Source organism: Sitodiplosis mosellana, unplaced genomic scaffold, assembly GCF_009176505.1.
Source record: "Sitodiplosis mosellana isolate CC-2019 unplaced genomic scaffold, AAFC_SMos_1.0 Smas_scaffold_6197, whole genome shotgun sequence".
NCBI lineage: Eukaryota > Metazoa > Arthropoda > Insecta > Diptera > Cecidomyiidae > Sitodiplosis > Sitodiplosis mosellana.
This window is the reverse complement of record NW_022601438.1, coordinates 690,423-712,617: the sequence shown is the minus strand read 5'-3', so window position 1 is coordinate 712,617 and position 22,195 is coordinate 690,423. Positions and strand designations below refer to the sequence as shown.

The 22,195-nt window shown below is 36.4% G+C and overlaps 1 protein-coding gene across 3 annotated transcripts in view; it reads left to right on the top strand.

Moving 5' to 3' along the window:
- Positions 1–22,195, top strand: part of LOC129577499 (homeotic protein distal-less) — a 67,143-nt gene that overhangs the window by 5,468 nt on the left and 39,480 nt on the right. For all 3 annotated transcript variants that reach the window (XM_055464710.1, XM_055464708.1, XM_055464709.1), the window contains exons 2-3: positions 2,668–2,843; positions 13,855–14,033. In XM_055464710.1, the coding sequence (XP_055320685.1) occupies positions 2,668–2,843; positions 13,855–14,033 (355 nt within the window). The remainder of the gene's footprint in view (positions 1–2,667; positions 2,844–13,854; positions 14,034–22,195) is intronic.

Here is a 22,195-nt window from a genome sequence, read left to right as displayed (position 1 = left end):
GGTGCATACTGATTTTTATTTGCTTGGAATTGTTTATGGTTTTATTATCGAAATCTTCGACACATCTTGCTAATAACCATAATGCCATGAGTGTGGCGCAGTTTTTCTTCTTTAATTTCTCGCGTTGCATTCGTTGTTCATTTGCGACTATTTCACATTCGATGATACACACAACTATCTAGCTACTGGCAAAAAAGTGTTCATTTTAGTGCTCATTACTTCTCTCTACGGCCCATGTCGACGAAAAATAAAAAGAAACCCGTACAGATTACGATTTGCACCGTTTTTCTCAGCTTTCATGAATGTAACAACATTGTTGAGTGCGCACATTCGATTTTTAATCAAGATATTAAGAGTAATATTGCTTCGTTCCTATTCATAATATGGTTTTGTTAAAGAGGAAAAGTTGTTGTTGTTTGTTGTTGAACAGTGAAGAAAAGTGCCAAAAAATGGAGAGAAAAAATACATCATAAAACTTACGGATGGAGGATGCTTAGCAACATCACAGCTTCGGTTAGTTTTCTGGTATGAATGAATGTGGTTTGGCCAGATGGTAGCGATTAGACCAGCACTACCACTCGTTTCAGCTCCTGGCTATGATCAACTCGGTGCACGCACACTCAGATTTTGTATAACACCTAGTGCGGACTGCCTCTGTTTGAGGACTAGCTGGTTTGAGTCAAACGTTTTTATTTCTCTTTGTTAAAGAAACTCGTCCCAGAATGTTTCGAACTAAGAGGAAAGATTCAGCTGCAAATATGTATATTTGCCCTTTATTTGTATGGTATATTCGCACAATATTTATTCATTTTTGTATCAACCGTGAATATTTGCCATATTTGCGATACTGACTTCTACGCCAGTAGCACCTCCTCTGTCGAAAATACATGCCATTCTTGAATATTCACGCAAATATATTTGCAAATATGTCACATATTTGTGCACATTTACGAGGTATTTTAATTCGATATTTCCCCCTTGGTTTCGAATTCGAGATCCTTTTTCATTCTCAAGAAGATGTCATCAGTCTTCGATGGCCGATACTCCAATTACATTTCTATTCCATGAAAACCGAGCACTTTTGTCATGTATTTTGTGGTATGGATGTAACAACAACATCAAAATTAATGTAATTTTTTTTCTACTCAAAGAAGAAGAAGAAGAACTGATTCTTAAGACAACGCTATGAAGAAAAATAAGAAGCAAGAAAAACTTGCTATTTATTTTTCATATTTACATGCATCTCATTAGTTGTTCGTAAAATTGATATTTATGCACATGGACATGGCAGCACCGTATCTTTCCATTCCTTCATTACGACACAGAAAAACTGTAAAGAGTTATTCTAAATTAAAAAATAAACGAAAAAAATAAGAACAATCGCGATACAACAATGAAAGAATACACACACACACACCCACCCACAGACACACACTTCTGTATTCTTTGCACATGTGTTTGTAAAGCGAACCCAGTTTTAGTTGGGTACGCAAAGGAATGATCTTATCTCTTTGTTGGAGCTCTGTTGAGGCAAACTTGGCTGAGTTGGTGCGAAACAAACCAAACAACGAGAGAAAGAGGGAGAGAGAGAGAGAGAGAGAGAGAGAGTCAACGCGAATGAAAAACTTGTAATATCAGAAATAATAAATTCAAATCAAATAAAATTTGCATACTTGTCTACTTGCACATGGTTTCTCGCTCATGATCGTGTGTCGTTTTCCTTTTTTTCGTTGCTGACATGCGGGCAAAAAAGCAATTGGTCTCGCGCGTTGTGATACTTTTTTGTATTATTATCTTCTTACTTTTTTTATAGCACAAAAGAAAAATGATTTTCATTTTGCATATCTGACATTTCACTAGAAATCTTGTGTGCAGTAGTCAAACACCGGCAGCAAGAGAGAAATAAAAAAACAACCAACAACAACAGCGACGAAACACAAAATTAGAAATTGTTTCAGTTGCTCGGTGTGTGTCTGTGTTTTTCGCATCATATTCGAAACTTTTTTTTATATTTTCCATCACAATTTAATCCAAAATGAACTTGAGATCTAGTTGAGAATGTATGTATACAATCGAATACACGTCGGTTATTTGTCGAAGCAAGAAAAAGCGTTGCACTTTTTCAGCGAATTTGTTGCAAAACAAAATTAAAAATCAAACCATACCAAACGAAATCGTTCAAAATCCACACAGAAATCGGCAACGTGAATCAATTTGAAAATATAGAGAGAAAAATTGGAAATGGCGAGAAAAACAAGAAAACTAACAACAACAAATAATGGACGACTTTTCTCTTTCGAATACATTGAAGCCAAGCATAACAATTGGGGCAGAAATAAAATTCGAAACATTGTTTCCAGAGCACATTGTGAACGATGAATTACAGATTTTTCCACATTTCATTCATGTTCATACAGTGGAAAGAACATATATCACATTTGTTTGGTCATAAAAGTTAATCATGTTCGAAAAAAATTCGTATTATTAATAGTTAATTGTAACTGAACTTTTGAACATTTGAACATTTGATTTTGCTTGTGATGTTTTCTGCCTTATTGATTTCTTATTTCATCTACTTAGGAATCATCAACAAATAGAATAGAGTGAACATCCGTTTGAAATGCAGAGAAACCAATTGATTGTAATGACTCCGTTTGATTTTTACAGATATGGCGGTATCCGCGGCAGCTATCAACATTTTGGCAGCCAAGGTGGACAAGATTCGGGTTTTCCAAGTCCTAGAAGTGCGCTCGGCTATCCATTTCCGCCGATGCATCAAAATTCATATTCAGGTTATCACTTAGGGAGCTATGCGCCACCATGTTCAAGCCCACCAAAAGACGGTATGAGCTACATTTGATTATTTTTTGTCCGTTTACATCACTGTTATCCAGAGATTACTATGGGATATTTTTATTCATATGGAATAAAAATATCGCATAAAAATAACAGATATTTTTCGCGAGTTGTGTTCAACGAAACGTATAAATACACAATAGCGATTCTGCACACACAGAGTCGCTGTTTTTTCGCGTTATACTCTTCACACTTACGATGAGCTGCGCGGAGCGTGCATGCACATGTTTCGCTCACTTCTTTCTTTGAACACTCTTCGTGTGTCAACACAATGTCTGTGTGTGTATCACTTGTGTTGTCGTTTGTAAACGTCGAATATTTATGCGTTTCGTTGAACACAACGCGCGAAAAATATCTGTTATTTTTGGACTCTGAACATTGAACGCATTGAACGTTGAACGCAACGCGTGAAAAATATCTGTTATTTTTATGCGATATTTTTATCCCATATGAATAAAAATATCCCATAGTAATCTCTGCTGTTATCAAATGCTCACAGACACACAAAAGACCAATCGTAACCGTTCTAATTAATACACTCAAAGCCAATTCGTAGTAAAATGCGATGCAAAATTACTATACCAATTCGTAGAATGTCCGAATGCATCGTAAAATATACGAATACTATCGTGTACGGTGGTTTTCACGCGATGAAAAACTACGAATGGCTTCGTAAATAGTACTTTCTTAATATTGATATTCGTTTTGAGTGTAGCTTCGAGTCGGAAAGTAAATTTGATTGGAGATGACTGTTCCTTGAGAACCTAAAAAAACGATGTAGAATAAATATTGATTGAAACCCGTTCATTTCCCCAATTGTCACATGCTTTAAAAGCCAATAAAATCGAATACAAATCTCTGAACTTCGAACCAGATGATGGCAACAAACATTTCAAAATACAGTTTTTTTTTCACACAGAAACTAAACGAATATTAAATAACTACATATCGATAAACATACAATTGTAAATGCCAAAGACTTGAGAAAGTGACTGATGAACAGTTATGCCTTTTGAACGTTGTGCATTGCTCCACAAACACGCACACCCATTTGAAATAGGGAGAAAAAAAACGCACACAAACACTGATGGAAAGGAGAGAGGAAAAAATATATCAGTAGTGAAAAATTCTTTGACTATTATCCAATAAAACGTTTCATATTTTTCATTCAAAATATTTCGTTCCTCATACTTTATTTTTTTCCCATCATTTCACACAATCGTGTGTGTGTGTCTCTCGCCATGAGAGATGTGAATGTCGAAACAAAATTCAATTTGAGCGAGAGAAGAGGAAAAAAGTCAGCAACAACCACAAAAAATTCCGCTTATCTAACCGAGGAATGGATGATAAATAGAAACAAGAAACGAACAAGTACAGGTGAAAAGCATCCACACGAAATGCGGCGTTTAGGAATTATAAAAACAAATACACATAATTAAATTAAATCGAATGCACATTTTTTAGCGCTTGCAAATCATTTTGTTGAACGAAAAGAATTTTTTTCCTGAATAAAGTACATATATTTCGCTCTCTCTCTCTCTTTCTCTCTCTCTCTCTCTCTCTCTCTCTCGTTCACTCGTTCACTCGAATTGTGTGTGTGTGCTCGCTACTATGCCCGATTCACACTTGCTGCACAGTACACACGGGAGATAGATACGGTTGTGTGTGCTGCTGCTGCTAGTTTATGTTGCGCGGGCGCACTGAAAGCCGTTTACATTGAAAACGCCCTAGCTATTTGACTGCGATGGCGGTTGCTCGCTCTAAATTCGGCAATTATGGAAGAATGCGTGAATCAAAAGCTCGAGCTCGGAAAATAGCAGTTCAATGGTAACGCTGAGCAAAAAATAACAACACCAAAAACTCAAAAGATACAGAAAGACAGAAAAAAGTGTACACACTCTGAGAGAAAGAAGACAATTGCACCATTTTTCTCACTCACATTTTTATCATGCGGCAAATGAGATTCTGTCATTAAATTAAATTCCCAAAGATAACAGTTGCAGTTACGAAAAGTTAAATTCGTTGACTTTTTGTTCGCAAATTGACTGGAATTTTGACTAAAATCTAGCTGATACAAAATCATGAAAAACTATCTTCGCTAATCATAAACGAACCGAACTCGGGAACATGGTAAAATTCCGCAGTGATTCGACGATCTTTAGAGAAACGATAGGAAGGGAAAATGCGATAGAGAGTCAGCAACGCGTTTTCGCCTTGGCTTGAACATTTTACGATGTGTTCGCTATGCAATAACAATATCTTGACAGTTACACTGTGGAAATATGGAATATTTCAATAAAAATCGTTCATTTGCAGCATGCAACTACATAGAGAGAGAGAGAGAGAGAGAGAGAGAGAGAGATAGCAAGAAAAGTCCCAGATGGAGCAAAGTAGAAAAATGCAATTATATGGCGGCAAATGAGTAACAACGACAAAAATGTGTGCTTCAAACAGTGTGTAGTGGAATAATGGGAGTCCAATGTGTTCGAAACCGGTACGGGCTTGCATTTCAGGCCGTAGAGCCAACGATTGAGCCGCGTCGCAAAATCCAAGCACAAGAAAAACCCACGATGCAGTACTGTGTGTTTTTGTGCTTCGATTCTTTGCCACGGCAACAAAACAGTTGATGTTACTCACTCACAAGCTCTGGATTCGCCTTTTGCAAGAAACCGAAAGAAAAGCACATTTGTAAGTCACAAACTTGAACGCCGCGCGATAAAACGCTCAGCAAATGACGGCCTTTGTATCTGGCCGGACCGGTGAAAATAAAGAAAAGCAAGCAGGCAACAAAGTGCTGTTCACCTCATGCATTTTTCTTTCTCATCGTTCTTTCTCTTTCGTTCCAACTCATGTCAATTTAAATAGGGCATTTGCTTGTCTTTGGCGGCGGATAGTTGCACCGCATATTTGTAATACTCGTGTCATTTTGTTGATTTTATTTTGTATCACAAACCAGCGAAAATAGCTAACGAACACGGTGCGGCGCAAATGAAGACCGGCGACAGCAGCAAATGCGTTGCTTGCTATTGAATCGCAGAGCACTTGAGACAACCAATTCCATTTTGCTCAACTCAACTCTTGCAATCGAAATTGTACAACTTTTCAATTCATGTGATGAAAAGAGCGTGCGGCATATACACAGCCACAGTGCGACAACGGGCTAAAATAATCAAACGCGATGAGTAGCCAAATGCCATTTTGTTGTTTTCTTAACACACAAAACAAAATCGAATTCTTGAAAGAGGAAAAAAAAGTATAACGATTTTGTTTCTGCTCCCTTTAATGCACTTCCACTTGTATATTCCAAATAACTCGAACATTTTCTGTTTCCAATGGCATTGTTGGCGCGATGATTTGTTGCTGGAATTTTTCTCTCTTATTGCTTCATATTTATAGTATTGGCAACCGCGTTCTGCCCCTGTATATTTTCTTTGTCTTCCTGCAGAATGTGCTTGTTCAATCCGTGTGCAACATCGATACGATGCGTGTAAACTTGTTGTCATTTAATTGTGTTTGGCTGCGGGCAATATCACGTAAAAATCACAACCAATTGTACACCATCGAGGCATGCATGGAACGTCATGAAACCGTGTAAAAAATGTTATAAAAACCAATGAAAATAGATCAAATGTTGTTTTTGTTGTTTAGAATGAACAACGTCTGACTTTTGCTGCGGAACGAACAAATAGTACAGCAAAAAAAATCCAAGCATAAATCATAAGTAAGGGAATTTCGCACGCCATTTGAATATTTTCTTCAATTTTTTTTACTGTTACTTAGGTGTTTTTTTTTCGTTCGTTGGCTGGTCGTTTGGAAAAACAGTTCGCTTGTACAACAAACATTCCCTCCGAAGATTCATTATGCACGAATATGCTTCATCGAATTACAAGCCTTTATTATTTTCTAATCGACAGCATGATTTTGCATTTGTCGGCGAGGCAAAAAAAAAGAATGTGAAAATGTCGAGAAAATCGACGAATCCAAGAAATATCTAAAGGATTCGAAAAATCACTGAAGAAATAAAGTGGATCAAAGCAGTAGAAACACGAACCGAATACTATATATATATACTCAAACGAAGTGAGTATTGACCGCGGCGGCGGCGATTGCAAACAGCACGGTAGCACACAAATAATCATAAAATAGACAAGCATAAATCATTATTTGATACGAAATAGTTTGTACTATTACTTGTGATTGTGCTGTGCTCTGTCGGGCATATAAATGCAATTGCGCCAATACAAATGAAAGCATTAATATTTAAATAATATGGAGAAATATTAAGTATATGCATCCGTAAAATTCTGTACACACACAAACAAAACGACCAGAACTGTATTTTTGATTCAGTGACTTCGAGAGGTCTGCCTCAGATCGTACCAAAACATTGACGCGTGCTTCGGTTGCACGAAATCACACACATTTGCTGCACTGATAGAGTTTGGGTCGGCGAACGCTTAAATATCGATATCGTCAATCTGCATAGTGCAATTGATGATTTGTCGCATATTATGCGATGCATTCCGTTTAAGTTCTTGTTGTAGAATGAGAAAGAGTGTCTCATACTAAATTAGCATGAAATATGCAATGCAAAGAAAATCAAGTCGATTAAACGGCGCACATATATTAGCCCGAATGACGAGATATAGAGCCGAAGAATGAGAGAGAGAGAGAGAGAGAGAGAGAGGAAAAGGAAAACAAAAAGAGAGAAACAGGGCATATCTTCATTAATCGTTGTTTTTATCACTCGGCGCTACATTTTCTTTGTTGCTAACATTGATGGAGAGAGAGAGAGAGAGAGAGAGAGAGAGAGAGAGTGAGAGAGAGAGAGAGAGATAGAGAGAGAGAAAGGCTACTAAGATCAGAATTGCTCTTGTTATTACTTGCAACGATCTAGCGCATCCATTTCATAATATTAATGAAGTAATCAGCAATAATGTAAAATTAATAGCTCATACAAAATGGTTGAGACTGTTGGCTGTTGGCGTATCAGCGAAATGAAAAACTAAAATACAACAATCAAAATGCACGCCATGACGAGAAAGAGAACAGTTTCAGATCAGAAGAGCGAATGTGGCAATGAACATTGTATATGATATGGAGTGAAGTGAGCTCATAAAAATTACTAAACGGAAGAAAACACATTAATTGTTGCACATCAAGCAGAGGGAGAGAGAGAGAAAAACGATATAACGAACAAAACAAAATAGCAAGCGAATCGTCTAATAAATTCTAAACCTGTTACCCTAGCCATATTCTTACATATTGGATGCTCTCATCACCGGTAATATGCTTCTTGAATTGAATTTTCGCACCAATGCCTACCATTTTCCCTTTTTTCCGTTTACGCGCAATCAGCATCACAGATTAGCAATGAAGAAGACAGGGACAGAGAGAAAACCCGAATGAAATTGAATCAGACATTCACTGTGGCTGCATATATAGCTGAGCTATTTACAAATAGCTGGCTGTTTGGTAAGTTTTGATTTTGTGACTATCTTGCCATGCAAATTCATGTGGTATCCAAGAATGTGGGACACCTTTTCAATCATTTACATACATTTTTTGTCCCAAATTCGTGGATACCACATGACAGCCAGCTATTTGTAAATAGCTCAGCTATATATGCAGCCACAGTGAATGTCTGAATTGAATATGTCCAATTTATACTCATTGAGACTAGAATCAACGTACAAAACGAGTAGCAACAAATGAATTTCAAACAAGTTTGTTGATTTCCAACAATTATCAAATCACCACTCAATTGTGAATCGAACAAATTGATTATTTCAAAACTGACTGCAAACCATCGCCGTTATCAATTTAATGGGGCATGATGCAAATGCAAACACCGAAAATGAATGAAAAAAAAGAGAATTATTGCGATGTGTAAATGAGATCTATTTGTTTTAACAATTAAAAAGCAATAAGAAAATATGTATATGAGAAATTATTTTCAATATGGCAGCCGTGCTACGCTGGGGCGGCAAATGATTTATGTGGTTCATAGCGCGCGAGAGAGAGCGCCACATAATTCCCATGCATATATAAACTCATTTCGAATCTAATGATTTTGTTGATTTTATGCGTGAATCGTCTAATTGAATTTGGATATGTGAGCGAGAGCGTGAGCGAACATATCGTTTTGTTGTGTGCATATACTGACGAATGCATACGCCGTTCTCGTTTTCTGCTTGATATTCAGACTCAGGTGGTTTTTCTTCTCTCGAATGATGGTGTTTTTTTTTTGTTATTATTCGTCAAACAATTAGCTAGCACTAAGCAAAATCATCTGTTTGCTACTCTGTTAGTCTTACACCAAAGATCATATGATGTTGGAGTGTGTGTGTGTGTGTGAATTCATTTAGGAAGGCAACAACATTATATCACGCTGCGGTGTGTCTCTATTGACGCTGCATGTGCGAATACTTTCGATTTATTATCAATCACATTTTATGCACACATATGATTCAGCTGGGAGTCTGTACGATGGCGGTTTGATGCTCACACACCACCACCAGCCATCACTATCTCATTCTCATTCTCATTCTCTCTTTCTGTATTTCTCGATCTATCCCTATCTCTGCACAGGTTACCAGCCGATTTTTTTTTATTTTCGCTTTTTTCACCATTCATACTCCATATAAGTTTTAATTAATTGGCGCTTAAACTGCATTTTAACCATTCGATCAGTGTGCAAGAATGTTCATTTGTATAATGTTTCATTTTAAATACGCGCGCGCGCAAACACAAACAAATACATCAACAACAATATAGACAAAACACCCAACAAATATGGCTAATTAATTTCCAGCGATTAGTTTTACATGAGAAATTCGAAAAGAATACCCGCAGCAGCAAGCGCATATACTTGCAATTTGGTGAATGTCAAGAATGTAGTTCTAAAAATGAAGGCGGTATTTAATGCAATCGTTTCTTCGTTTTCATTTTGCTATTTCAAACAACCGTATACTCGATCAAGGTGTGAAATTGAGCTCGATGTGAAACCGCATTTCCCACCAAATTATTATTATTATTATTATTACTCATTCGTTTTAGTGTCCGCTTAACTAAGCTGACGATTCAGGTATACAGACAATTTTTACATGTTTCCTCAGTTTTTTCAGCATATGGACAAGAGTTTTCATATTAGCTTAGCCAGTTTTTAGTTCAGTTCAATTTTTACAGAGCATTGAAGTTGCTAGCTTCACATAGTATATTGCACTGTACATAGTATATGTCCATAAGAAATAAACAGAGACAATGCAAAAAAATAGGCAGATTTGTTCACAAACAACAAAAAATAAACAAAACAAAAACCCCATAACTAATGCATTGGCAATATAAAACCAAATGGCGAACATTTTACATTTCTTATGGACTGTATACTATGTAAAGTGGCAATGCGTGGATAAAGGCAGACTTGTTGACAAATAACGGTAAATGAACCAAAAAAAAATCTCTCTCGGAGTCTGATGTATACGCTTCACTGTCTGTTTTCTTGTGAATACAAGGGACAAATACTATTCTTGAGAATCGTTGAATGAACAAGCGACCGTCACAGCGAATATGCACGCAACCAACAGCTACTGTTGAAGAGATCTGTTCACCAGCAGCGCTACATAGCCAGCAACTTCAATGCTCTGAATTTTTAGATCAGTTTTTAGTTCAGTTCAGTTGAATAAGTTTAGATTAGTTTCCTATAGAAATTGGTAAATAAATGAATAGCTAATGAAAATGAATAAATTAATGGCATTTCTTTCGTTGTGCTTTTATCAGTAATATGAACACATATATTCACCATGAAAAAAAAAGTTTTTACCATGACAAAAATGCTCACCCGCAAATTGATTGTCTTGAATAGCAAAGGACTCATTGCCGCCGTCATCATAGTCGTTTTTCTTCTTTTTGTTCACCGATTATTGTTATGGTGTGATATGCACCATTACCGTTTCTAAATAGTGTGACCGAATATCAATTTGACGTGTGATCCGAATCAACGGCAACGTTATTGGTCATTTTCCGTGCGCGTGGGTCGCTGTCGCTTTCCATTAATTTTACTCTGCATAACGTCAAACCAATTCCGAATTGTGTCGCCTGAGAACACCTCAATAATCAAGAATTTGATTCACACACAAATCACAATGATTTAATCATTTTCACTTTGGTTTCAATTACAATTCTCATTGCCATTTGCTCTTGTTATTGTTCTTCCAGCCCTTTGGCACTCATTAAATTTACATGCGCCGATGCGATACGCATTACCGGTGAACAATATTAAAATTTCAATTCATTACTAGCCGTCGCCGACGGCTAAGCACCAATTCATAACGATTACTGGTCTTTGGAATGATATGAATGGCTATTACTTCGTCAACATTGGTCGATGTCATTAAAATCCTGCTAATTTGGATTCATTCACCATCAATAAAGCCAAAGCCAAATCCAAAGCCAAAGCCAAAGCCAATGCCAATTACACTCCGACCAGACGGTAATGCAATGCAATTGCATGGGCGAAAATGAAATGGGTAAAATGGGTAGTCAATCGAAAAAAAAAACTTTTCAATTGGCATTTCATAATAAGCGAATCTAACTGGTGCAACATGCGTAACCATATCACACTCAATTTTTGTATAGAAGAATATCAAATGGCTCATTATTTTGTTTTTCGTTCATTCATATTTAACGATCGTTTTACATGGCAATTTCAGAATTCGTGATAGAATTTCACATTCACTTGATGTTGTGTATTTAATCGTAAATATTAGAAAAAAATTATGCGAACTATTTTCAAATAAAAATCGAAGCAACAAAATTCGAATGAAAATGAAAAACGAAGAATTCGCATTAGAATGGGTTGCATTTTTATTAACGTTGAATAGTTCTCAATTGCATGTGCTTTGACAAGTGGAAGACAAGAAAAACGAAATATTATTCGAAACCACGTGAATATTCAATGAAATGAGCCAAATAAACAAGCATATGGTCATTTATTTATTCATCGAATACGAAGCGAAATAATTCGTTTGTGTTTGTGGAAATGAGAATGGATGGTTTTGTGTGGACAAAATGTCCATTAATATATAATAGAGTTTGTGTCAGCGTCACTTTTGTTAAATGGTGTCGCAAAATAGTATAGAGAAGCTATCGAATATTAAAGAAGACTATCGTCTGTTTGAACGTTCGACAGTGAAATGAGATATATATATATATATACAGTGTCCTGTGTCTCGATTGAACTCTATGTGTCAATGTTGTGCGCGGCACGCGCGTTTGATTTTTTCTTTCTTCGAACCCTTTTTATCTGTGGCTGCATTTCATTTCACACACAAGAAAAAAAAAACACGCTAACACATAATGAAAAAAAAAACGTAAAATATTCGATACAGTGCTGCAAAGTTGGGTGCGCGTGAGTGAGCAGGCGGTTGGGCAAACGCAACGTTAGACAGCCGCTTTTCTCTCATTCGAGCTACATTATTTATAATGATTGTTTCGTGTTATATTAGTCGGGTGTGTATATATCTCCCTTTGATTATTGTTATTTTATTGATTAGATTCAGATTATTTGATTCGATGTTAATTAGAACGTGTGACAACGACAATAAAAAGAAAAACGAGAAAACGTAACCCGCTGCCCCGGCGTACCTAGTGGCATAGGCGTAAATACATTCACCCATTCATTCATTCATTCATGCATGTGTATTGACTCGTTCGTAATGTGTATTTGTCTATCGCCATTTAAAAGCGACAGCATCAAAGAAACAAACGAAAAAAGGTACGACACACACTCATACACACGCTGTCGCATTTTATCCACTCAAACTAACAAATTAAATAGGATCCTAATTCTTTTGTTGAACAAATCGAAGGAACAATAGCAGACCAAGAGCAAAAAAAAAATACACTCCTTGTATGTTCAGGAGGCACAGAACTGTTCCCTTGTAGTATTTTCCAATGAGGAACAAAGAGTAAAAGTTAAAAACCATAATTATTCATTTTCATTGCTTTGAGTCTATTTTCTATTTCGATTTGTGTGTATGTGAGCGTGCGCGCGCTATTTGTCCTATTGCTCCATCCGTTTGAATGACTTCTTTCATTTGAACCATCAAATCAAATAAGTACCAGAGTCAATGATATAAAACGCCACCGCCGCTGCCTGATTTGGTGGCGGACAATTTCGGCGAAATTGAAATAAACCAATGATCGATTTAACTTAATTGATGAAATTAAAATGATCCACAAAACTAGACTATGATTCTAAAATTACGATTACTTTGAATATTACAGTCCCAATTAAAAATCCTACTCCGCCCGGCTGACCGACTCGGAGCAAAGGGTAGCTTCGAGAATAAATGCGGATTAAATTGAAATTTAGTAATTAGAAGTATCAGGAATCAGTGGCTGCTTCTAATCAATTCTCGATTGGCTTATTACCGGGTTTTATTTTATAAGCAGGGCGCTATTGCTGCTCGGAACGAATGTGTTGGCCGTTATCACAAATTCATCGCTATAATTGTTGTTTTTTAAAATGCAACAGTATCCATTTTTGATTGGAACAATGTACAACTACATTAAATGGTTTCGAATGCAATTGTTCGAAAAATGAACCATCAACCATCGTACACAAAATCGAACCAAACCGCGTTTATTAATTCATTGAACGATGGATATTTTTCCATGGGCGACGGTGATTCTGATTCAATGCAACGAAATTGCATGTAAACTAATCACTTGATTTTTCGAGTAGCTTATCAATCATGACAAACTACTGACCTCCACTGCGATTGCACCTACGGAATATTTGTTTGATATACTCCATTGATCTTGCGGCTCCTTCTGCTGCTGCTGCTGTTGTTGTTGTGGCTATATTATTTTTCTATGCACTCTTGTTGTTTATTTTTTCAATCATTATTTATTTATTGATTGAATTTCATTTGTTTATACGTTCGTTGTTTTGTTCATCATTCTCTTTCTTTCTCTCTTTTTTCAAATCAATAGACAAATGCGAGGATACAGGATTACGGGTAAATGGAAAAGGCAAAAAAATGCGCAAACCACGAACCATATACAGTTCATTACAATTACAACAATTAAATCGACGGTTTCAACGAACGCAGTACCTAGCATTACCAGAACGTGCTGAATTGGCGGCGAGTTTGGGATTAACACAAACACAAGTAAGTTTCTATTGTTTTGCTTTCTTTCTTCGCTTACAGTTATTATTTTCCCGCTATTTATCTATTTTGTGTTTTTTACGAAACTTTCCCGAAATAAATCGCAATCAATGTGATGGAATTTCCCTCGATCTCACCGATGTTTTCCAAAAAATCCAATTACACTTTGTCCAAAACTGAAAATTGTAAGCGTGTGTGTGTGTGTGTGTGTGTGAATTTGGCTTGCGAACTTAATCAAATTAAATTTCAAATTGCCTGAATGCACCCATTTCATCAATGTGTTTATTTGATTGGAGTAAATCTGAAGCATATTGTTTTTCGATTGTATGGCAAATTTGATGGGTCGGTTTTGCATCAATCCCAATAAAATTCATTAGAATGTCAAAAAAATAAACGGCAATGCCAGCCAACCATCCGCATACACATACACATTGACTTTATGTCTTTATGCCAATCAAGCTACCATTCATTGCGAAGGGGCTGTTCCCCAAACAAACGGTACATACACACACAATTTTCGATCGACTGCACTCCCTGTCTCTCATTCAAGTTCGTAATGCCGTCATCGCATTATTCACCCTTCGTTTTCAACGGGACGAAAAGCATACGGTCAAAAATGGATTTGCGTTGATTTTGGCGTATCCTGTCTTGTCTCACAGGTTCCATTCGCACAGCAACAACAATAACGACAGCATAATGAATGAAAAGAGACGCAACAAAACCAAAAACTCAACACAATTTCAAATTGAAACGCTGATTTCACTTCTTTTTATCTTCTTCTTCCCCATTTTTTTTGTGCTTGCAAAAAATTCAAACCGCCATTTGAGGTTATGAATAATTATTATTGCTGACATTACGTGGCTTTCTTGCATAATGTCGAACAAAAAAGTAATCAGAATCTTGTTGAATATGTATTTAATGTGCCCCTGTTGCTTCTGCTGTGATGATGATCGATAAAAGGGTAGATTATACTCATGGGGTTAGTGGGTTTGTTGTAACTTTTGTTCAATGCTTTATCGCTCGTTCTTGCTTGCACTCGCTCTCCGCAGTGTGTCCGCATTGTATTTTACTGTTATTTTGTTCATTGTATTCATTTGTACTGTTTGGCTTCTGGTACACTAACAATGGTGCGCTTGATTCAATTTCGTTTAATTTGTACATTGTATGCGACACAAATACACATAATGCGCCCGAAACGAATCGGTGTATATTTCTTGATGTTTATTGTTAGTAAATTTAGATTAAATGCTTTTCTCTTATTATCATCGCCTTCAATACAAATAATTACGGATCAGATATACCGCATTTGAATGCAGTGAAATTGTTACTTGATTTGTTTTTTTGATCTATCAAAGAGAGAGAGAGAGAGAGAGAGAGAGAGAGAGAGAGAGAGAGAGAGCGACACTTATTACCATCATCATCAAATTAGTCATATCGAATCTGACATAATGACGACGATAATATTGCAGGAGATTTATTCAATTATTCATACAAATGTAACAATAACAAAAAAAGGAATAAAAATGAAAATTAATTTATTAAAGAGATCATTGACGCGTGATTCTCTTCATATCAATTAGTTGAATTTTTCCTGTTCAAAACGCATGGTCAATTTGAAGCATAATAAGGAAGAAGGAAAAAAAACGTATGTGATTGTTTTTCTATTTCAATTACGTATTTTCTCTCGCTCACTTAATTTTTCGTGTGTTGATTTATTGATTTGAATGTTATCATTAGTAATTGAATGTGATACGTCAACCATTTGGGCCAATGATAGAAGTTATTGTATTAAAAATTGGGAGTAAAATGCAGGAGTTTAAAGAAGCTCAAATGATATAGAAGGAAATTATCTTTGAGTAGGTACAATGAATTTTGGGTCATTTCTTCGCCCACTTTGTCTATTCCAAAATAGAATTCAAGCTAATTGGATAATGGTATTATTTAACGAATTGAATTATTAATTCAGAAAATAATTGAAATATTAAAACAGAAATCAAATCACCAATAAGAAAAAGACAAATGAACCGAAACTATAACGTTTGGTGGACCAGAAAAAAAAATCAACCAACCGACCAAATGGGAATCCCTTGTGTTAACGAACGATGACATAATGAACGATGAGAACTTTGACGTTGACCTCACCTCTTGGCACTTACATTTTGATGTATTTATCAAAAAGTTGTCAAACTAACATGACATAAAAAACGCATTCGATTGGTTGCTATTTCTCTCTCTCTCTCACCACAGGGTAATTTCATCATTGATTTGTTCAAAGACACAAAGGAATTTTTTTTCGTTAATAATTATTTAATTAAAGAACATATTTTTTCTTCGAATTTTCGTCTTTTTCACATTTTAAAAACTCCTGTAAAAAATGTAGCATATTCCCTAAATGAAATATGAATCCAGCGTTATTATTAGTTCGATTTATTGTGTTGTTATTTTAAACGTGTACGTAAACGTGCGTATATGTGTGTGGTTTTTCCGTTCATTCGTTTCGTCTTCCATTTCCGCCCCAACGAATCAAATGTTTCGATAATAGGTAAAGTCGAGAGACTCAAACTCAATTTATAATTCGATCGACCAGTCGAAATCCGTTTTACGTCGTTCGAACATTTTCGAATCTGTCTTTTTTCCTCCTTCTTTTGAATTGATTTAAAATTTGAATTATTAAAATATTTGCTTCAATTTGAGCGCGGCCTATATAATTTTCGTGTGCCGTCGAGAAATAAATGGTGCAGCGTGTAGATAGCGGTTGAGAATTGAGCCTCCCTTCAAATATACACACAATACGCGAGCGCATTTGCCACTGAAAATCTGACGGTGACCACGCTCTCGCATCGTATATTATGTGTACAAACACTTTTCGAATGTGTGAGTGTGTTTGTGAATTTTACAAATTTTACCTTCTATTATACACATTTTGAATTCTATGTGTCTGTGTACTGTTCCTCCCCTCCCCGTTCTCTCTCTCTCTCTCTCTCTCTCTCCAGAAAATGATTACCTGTGCTCTTCAAGTATCACATATTGAGAAAATTAAAATTTCATAAAACCGCTAAATATAACAAATTGCTTTTCATGCATATTTCAATAGAAAGATGCAGGTCTATGCGAGAAAAAAACACTCGAAAAGAATTTTCGTGAGCAGCCCCAAAAATACACAGCAAAAATAGATGTATAGTCCGATATGTAAATCCAATTAAATCAATTACGTAATTGAAATATCAATATAATTTGAATATTTTATTAGCATCAAATTATTTTCATATTAAGCCAATAAACTTCGGAAAAAAAACCCAAGCGTCGTTGTACGTATTTTCTATCATTATGGATTCCGTTACACCTCTATAATATTGATGGGGAAATGTTTCGGGTATTGTAAACATTTGTCAGAAACTGGGAAAATTGTGTGAAACGTGGAATGGGAAAACTGAAAATCTGTTAGAAATCATATCAACCAGCAACCGAATGGTTTGTGCGGTATGTAATTTATGCTGTAATTTTGGCGCACGTGATTTTGAACTTCAACACTTTTGAAGCAATATTTTTCGTTCATTTCTAAGTTAATATCATTGAATGAGCCACATTCATGAGATTTGGTCAGTTGTTGGGGTTAAGACATTTCTAAATTGAATTAAAATCTTTTCCCATTGTTTCATTCGATTAGGAAAAAACACACCCATATGATATAATAATAATATTGATGATGTGGACGTGAAAAGAATAGGTCAACACTCAAATTGGTCATTTGTAGTAGGCGTTAAAGTCAATTCAATTACATTCATGTTACAATTTCGCGTCTGTCCAATTTGGTGTTTGTAGATTTGGCAGTGGTGTATTTCTATTTTCGGTCATCGTAAAACCATCATTTATTTAATAATATATCCATTTCAGTATTTAATTTCTCATTAAAGTCTGTCAGGTTCAATCCGAACGAAATTCATTGTCGTGATAAATGCATTTGTTGGCTTGCATTTGTCGAAAAGATTTCAACTCTATCGGGTAGAGTTAATGTTCTGAACGAGAGAGAGAGAGAGAGAGAGAGAGAGAGAGAGAGGTGCGTCTGATCAAGTAGCGGAAAATTGACATGAATTTCACAGTGAAAGTTCCCATGTTTACATGCACACGGTACGCTAACAAACCCATCTAAAACTCTAATCGATACGCGAAGAAGTGGAAACAAGACCGTAGAGCGTCGCTTCGCTCCGCGTTCTTGAGTTTTCAGCTATTTTGTTGTTTCACAACAAACTATTTTTTGGCGCACTACATGAAATGTATTTCATCAAAGTAACTTTGAAGTAATATATTTATTTGCAACAAAAAACAGAACAAAATTCCCAGTTATTTCAAAAATGAATTAAAAGATCTTGGTTTTATTTCTTTTTTGAAATATGCTGCCTTTGATTTAAATTAAATAAAAAATATGAACATAAAATTCAAATTCACCATAATTTGTTTAATCACTCAAAAAGTATTAAGAAAAAAAGCAGATTAGTAGCTCTACATTTCATGTTGTGCTAAAAAGAGTAGCATATTTTGTAGCATGCATGTATGTGACTCTGTGCGGCTCTGACATGCATTTTTATATGCCATTTTAAGTATCGAGCAGAGTGGAAAAGCGAGCAACTCAGTTTCTAATAGAAAAAAAATGGCATTTGGACTACATTCCTAGAAAGGATTTCTTTTGTGCTTTAGCGCACACACATACCTACCGATACCAATACATGCGATACATTTTGCACAGCGTTTTCTTTTATTTCTCTACTCTTCATTCGGTTGTGCATACACTTGTTATTTTCTTGATTTAACCGGCTCATTCGCTTCATGTGCACTAGTCTCATTTTCGTTGTTGTTGTTGCTGTTTCTTCGTTGTTCATAAATCCATTTCGATGGACTACGAAGTGAGCGCCCGCACGCGCACTTAAGCGCAAATGTGGTGAAAATCGTAGAGACCGAATGTGTTTAACTCAGAACATGCACACAATATGAATTCGACGAATAACAAAAGATGTGTGCGACGACGAATTAGACTAAATGTACTTGACTCTTTGTTTGCTGATTTTGTGCGTATTTCTCCTGAATTTTTTTTTATTATCAACCGTTTAAGAAGTGCTGCTGGTTCGAAATATGTATAAATCACTTTAATTGATAGCTTCCGCTTTATTTTTTCTCTCTCTGCTCTACTCTCCGAATATAATAATTCCATCACGAGCTCTCTGTATGACGCGCAATGATGAGCCAGTTCGATTATACTACTTCAAAATATCCGACGGTTCTGTGTGTCTACAACTCTAGAACCATGCTCAAAATCTCATGTATGTGCAGTGTGTGCACTTAGTCAACGCGGCGGACGATAACAACGGCTAGTTAACGAATAATGAAATCAAATCAAATAAAACTTTGTTAAATACAGAGGTTTTTCTCGTCGTATCTATCACTCTCTGTATTTGTTGCTCTATATTCTCATCGTCGTCGTCGTCATCATCGTTGCCGTTGTTATTGATGGTGGTGGTGACGATGATGGAACAGAAAAAAAAAATCTCTCTCTCATTTGTCGTTGGTTTTGCTTCATTGGCTTTGTTTTTTGAAATAGTTTGTTTTGATAAATTTCATTCTCTCGACGATCGGGTGAGTGAATTTTGTCAAGAGTGAGTTTGTTGGAAAAATGTTTAATCTGAAAAGATGTTACATCGAGTCGAATACTTTTAGTCATTGTTTTTGTGATGAAGCATGTACGTCGTAGTCGTAGTAGTCATTGTCATCATTGCCGTTTGTTTCGTGAACTTGTCGGTTGAAAGATGCAATGATTTAATTCCCCTACATAATCTTCAGATTATCGCGTTGATGCACGTAGGCATGCAATCCCAAATATGGATGCTATTCGCCTCTATAGATATGTATATCACTCACTTAGTCGATGCGTTTCCTTTTTTGCGCTCTCTTCACATGTAATTTCTTTTTCTTTTTTAGGTTTGATGTTTTGCTTTTGCATTGACTTTTCTCGTACACATTGCTCGCTTCCCTGGTTTTTTTGTTTTATTTTTGTGTGTGTGTGTGTGTGTGCGCGCGTCATATTCAAAGCACAAACTGAACAACAAAATGTCGTTATTGTCGTCAAATGCAAGACATTTCAATTGTATTTAATCGAATCAAACATGATTTATACTAATAAAGATTTATAGACGCGCGACCAAAACCCATATGAGCGTACGCTCTCGGTGCGCACGACTCGTACTCGAGTCAGAGTCGAAATGGAAATAGCACACAGGAGCAAAACGTGTTCAAATTGGGATTTCAACACACAACAAATGATCTCTTTGTCATCAGCAAGTGGCTTTGAATGTTGTATGTAAAGTGCGAGAAGTGCACTTGCATCGGAAAGGAAGCAAATGAATCGAAAACAATGACTCGAATTTGAGTGTTGTGATTCCACAGTTGTCATTATTGTCAACGAAAAATGCATTTGAACGCACTACGGGCATTTAATTGACGACCATAATGCAATTAGCATATTCATTCGCAGCGATTGCATTAGAAGGGCCATATTAATTTCTACCATTGATTTTCATTGATATTCACGCTATTGATAATTACAATGCCATGTCTTCGACGGCCAAAAACGTCAAAAGCTCGTAGCTAATGAATTCTGTAGCGAGTGAACGAGCAAACGCGCGTACGCCCGACGAATGCAACAGATGCAAGTGGTAGTGCAAAAAGTCAAGATTACAAGGTGCTAAACATGGCCATAAAATATGTTCACGGCTGGAAAAATGCAGTTACAAGGTATAAAGAGTGAATCGTATTTTTCGATTGAGAGAATATGACGGCTCTGCTTTGCACGTACTTGGTGCAAAAACGCAATCATTCTAAACAATCTCTCTCTCTCGTATAAAAATAGAAGAAGGAACAACGTATCCCAAACCAGCCGATGTATTATTATTTTCCCGTTTAGCAGGCGCTTACACATTAATTCACACTTCACTGTCCGATTTGCTGAATCTCGATCGATTTTTTTTTAACTGCAATGCAGCAACAGCACTGGCATCACAGCGCGCACACACACACATACACACCATTCACAAAACCACCGCAACCATTCCACTTAATTAATAACTAAATTATCATAAACAATTCCAATGGAATATATGGTGAAAATAATTAGAGAACTAAAAACGGATTGGGAGCTGTATGTGTGTGTGTGTTCGCGCTGTGTGGAATGTGCATACGGTGTGCATTAACGTTTTGTCGGGGCAATTTCAATTACAAATTGATGACAAGAAATAAAATAATAAATATAGAAGCATTCGGCCTGCCAAAGCGGAAAAAATCAATGAATTAAGATGGAATGTCGTATTATGCATGTGGATACTGTGTGCTGCTTCGCGAAAGAACGAAAGCGCTCACAACAACACGCACGCACGCACGCACAAACACACACACACACACACACACACACAAGCACCGGTTGTCACACCGGCTCGATGATAATAATGATAATATAGCAAATTATGAGCGAAACACATAGAAGCAAGTATAATCTGAAGTGCATCGCGGCCGAATAAATAGCGAAATACAGCCAAACGATTAAACGAGATACGAAACTGATTGTGAGTCTAGTAGTCATGGCGTATGGCATATTTATTTATGTATTCCGTATGCTTGATGCATTTGCCGGGTAATTAAGTATTTACAATATGTAATATTACGGTGTGCGTTTGTTTGTTTTCTCTTCCCTTTTTTCAACTCCGGCCGATGCGCGCATCATTTTTATTCTATTTCTTAATTCTTACTCTCGCGCTCTAAAATTTTTATACCCGCAGTAAAAAGCGTGTGTCGTTGTTATTTGTTCTTTTTACTTCAACTTATTGTATTCATCGCGAGTGGCCGGTTTGCATAAATGCTCTAGATCACCTATGTTTTCCACAATCGCAACATTGATACGCGCATTAATGGACCACAGTCCACTCCGGTGCGGCATTCCACCGCGCGAAAAACCGAATCGAATTGAGTTTCAATTTCGATATGAGAAGAGAGAGAGAGAGAGAGAGTGAGAGAGAAGTATTGCATTCGAATTACGAGCACGATTGTCGTGATTCGTCCTGATTGAAATCAATCAAAATGTGTCAATATATATTTGTTTTCAACTCTATCTATGGAAACAACAA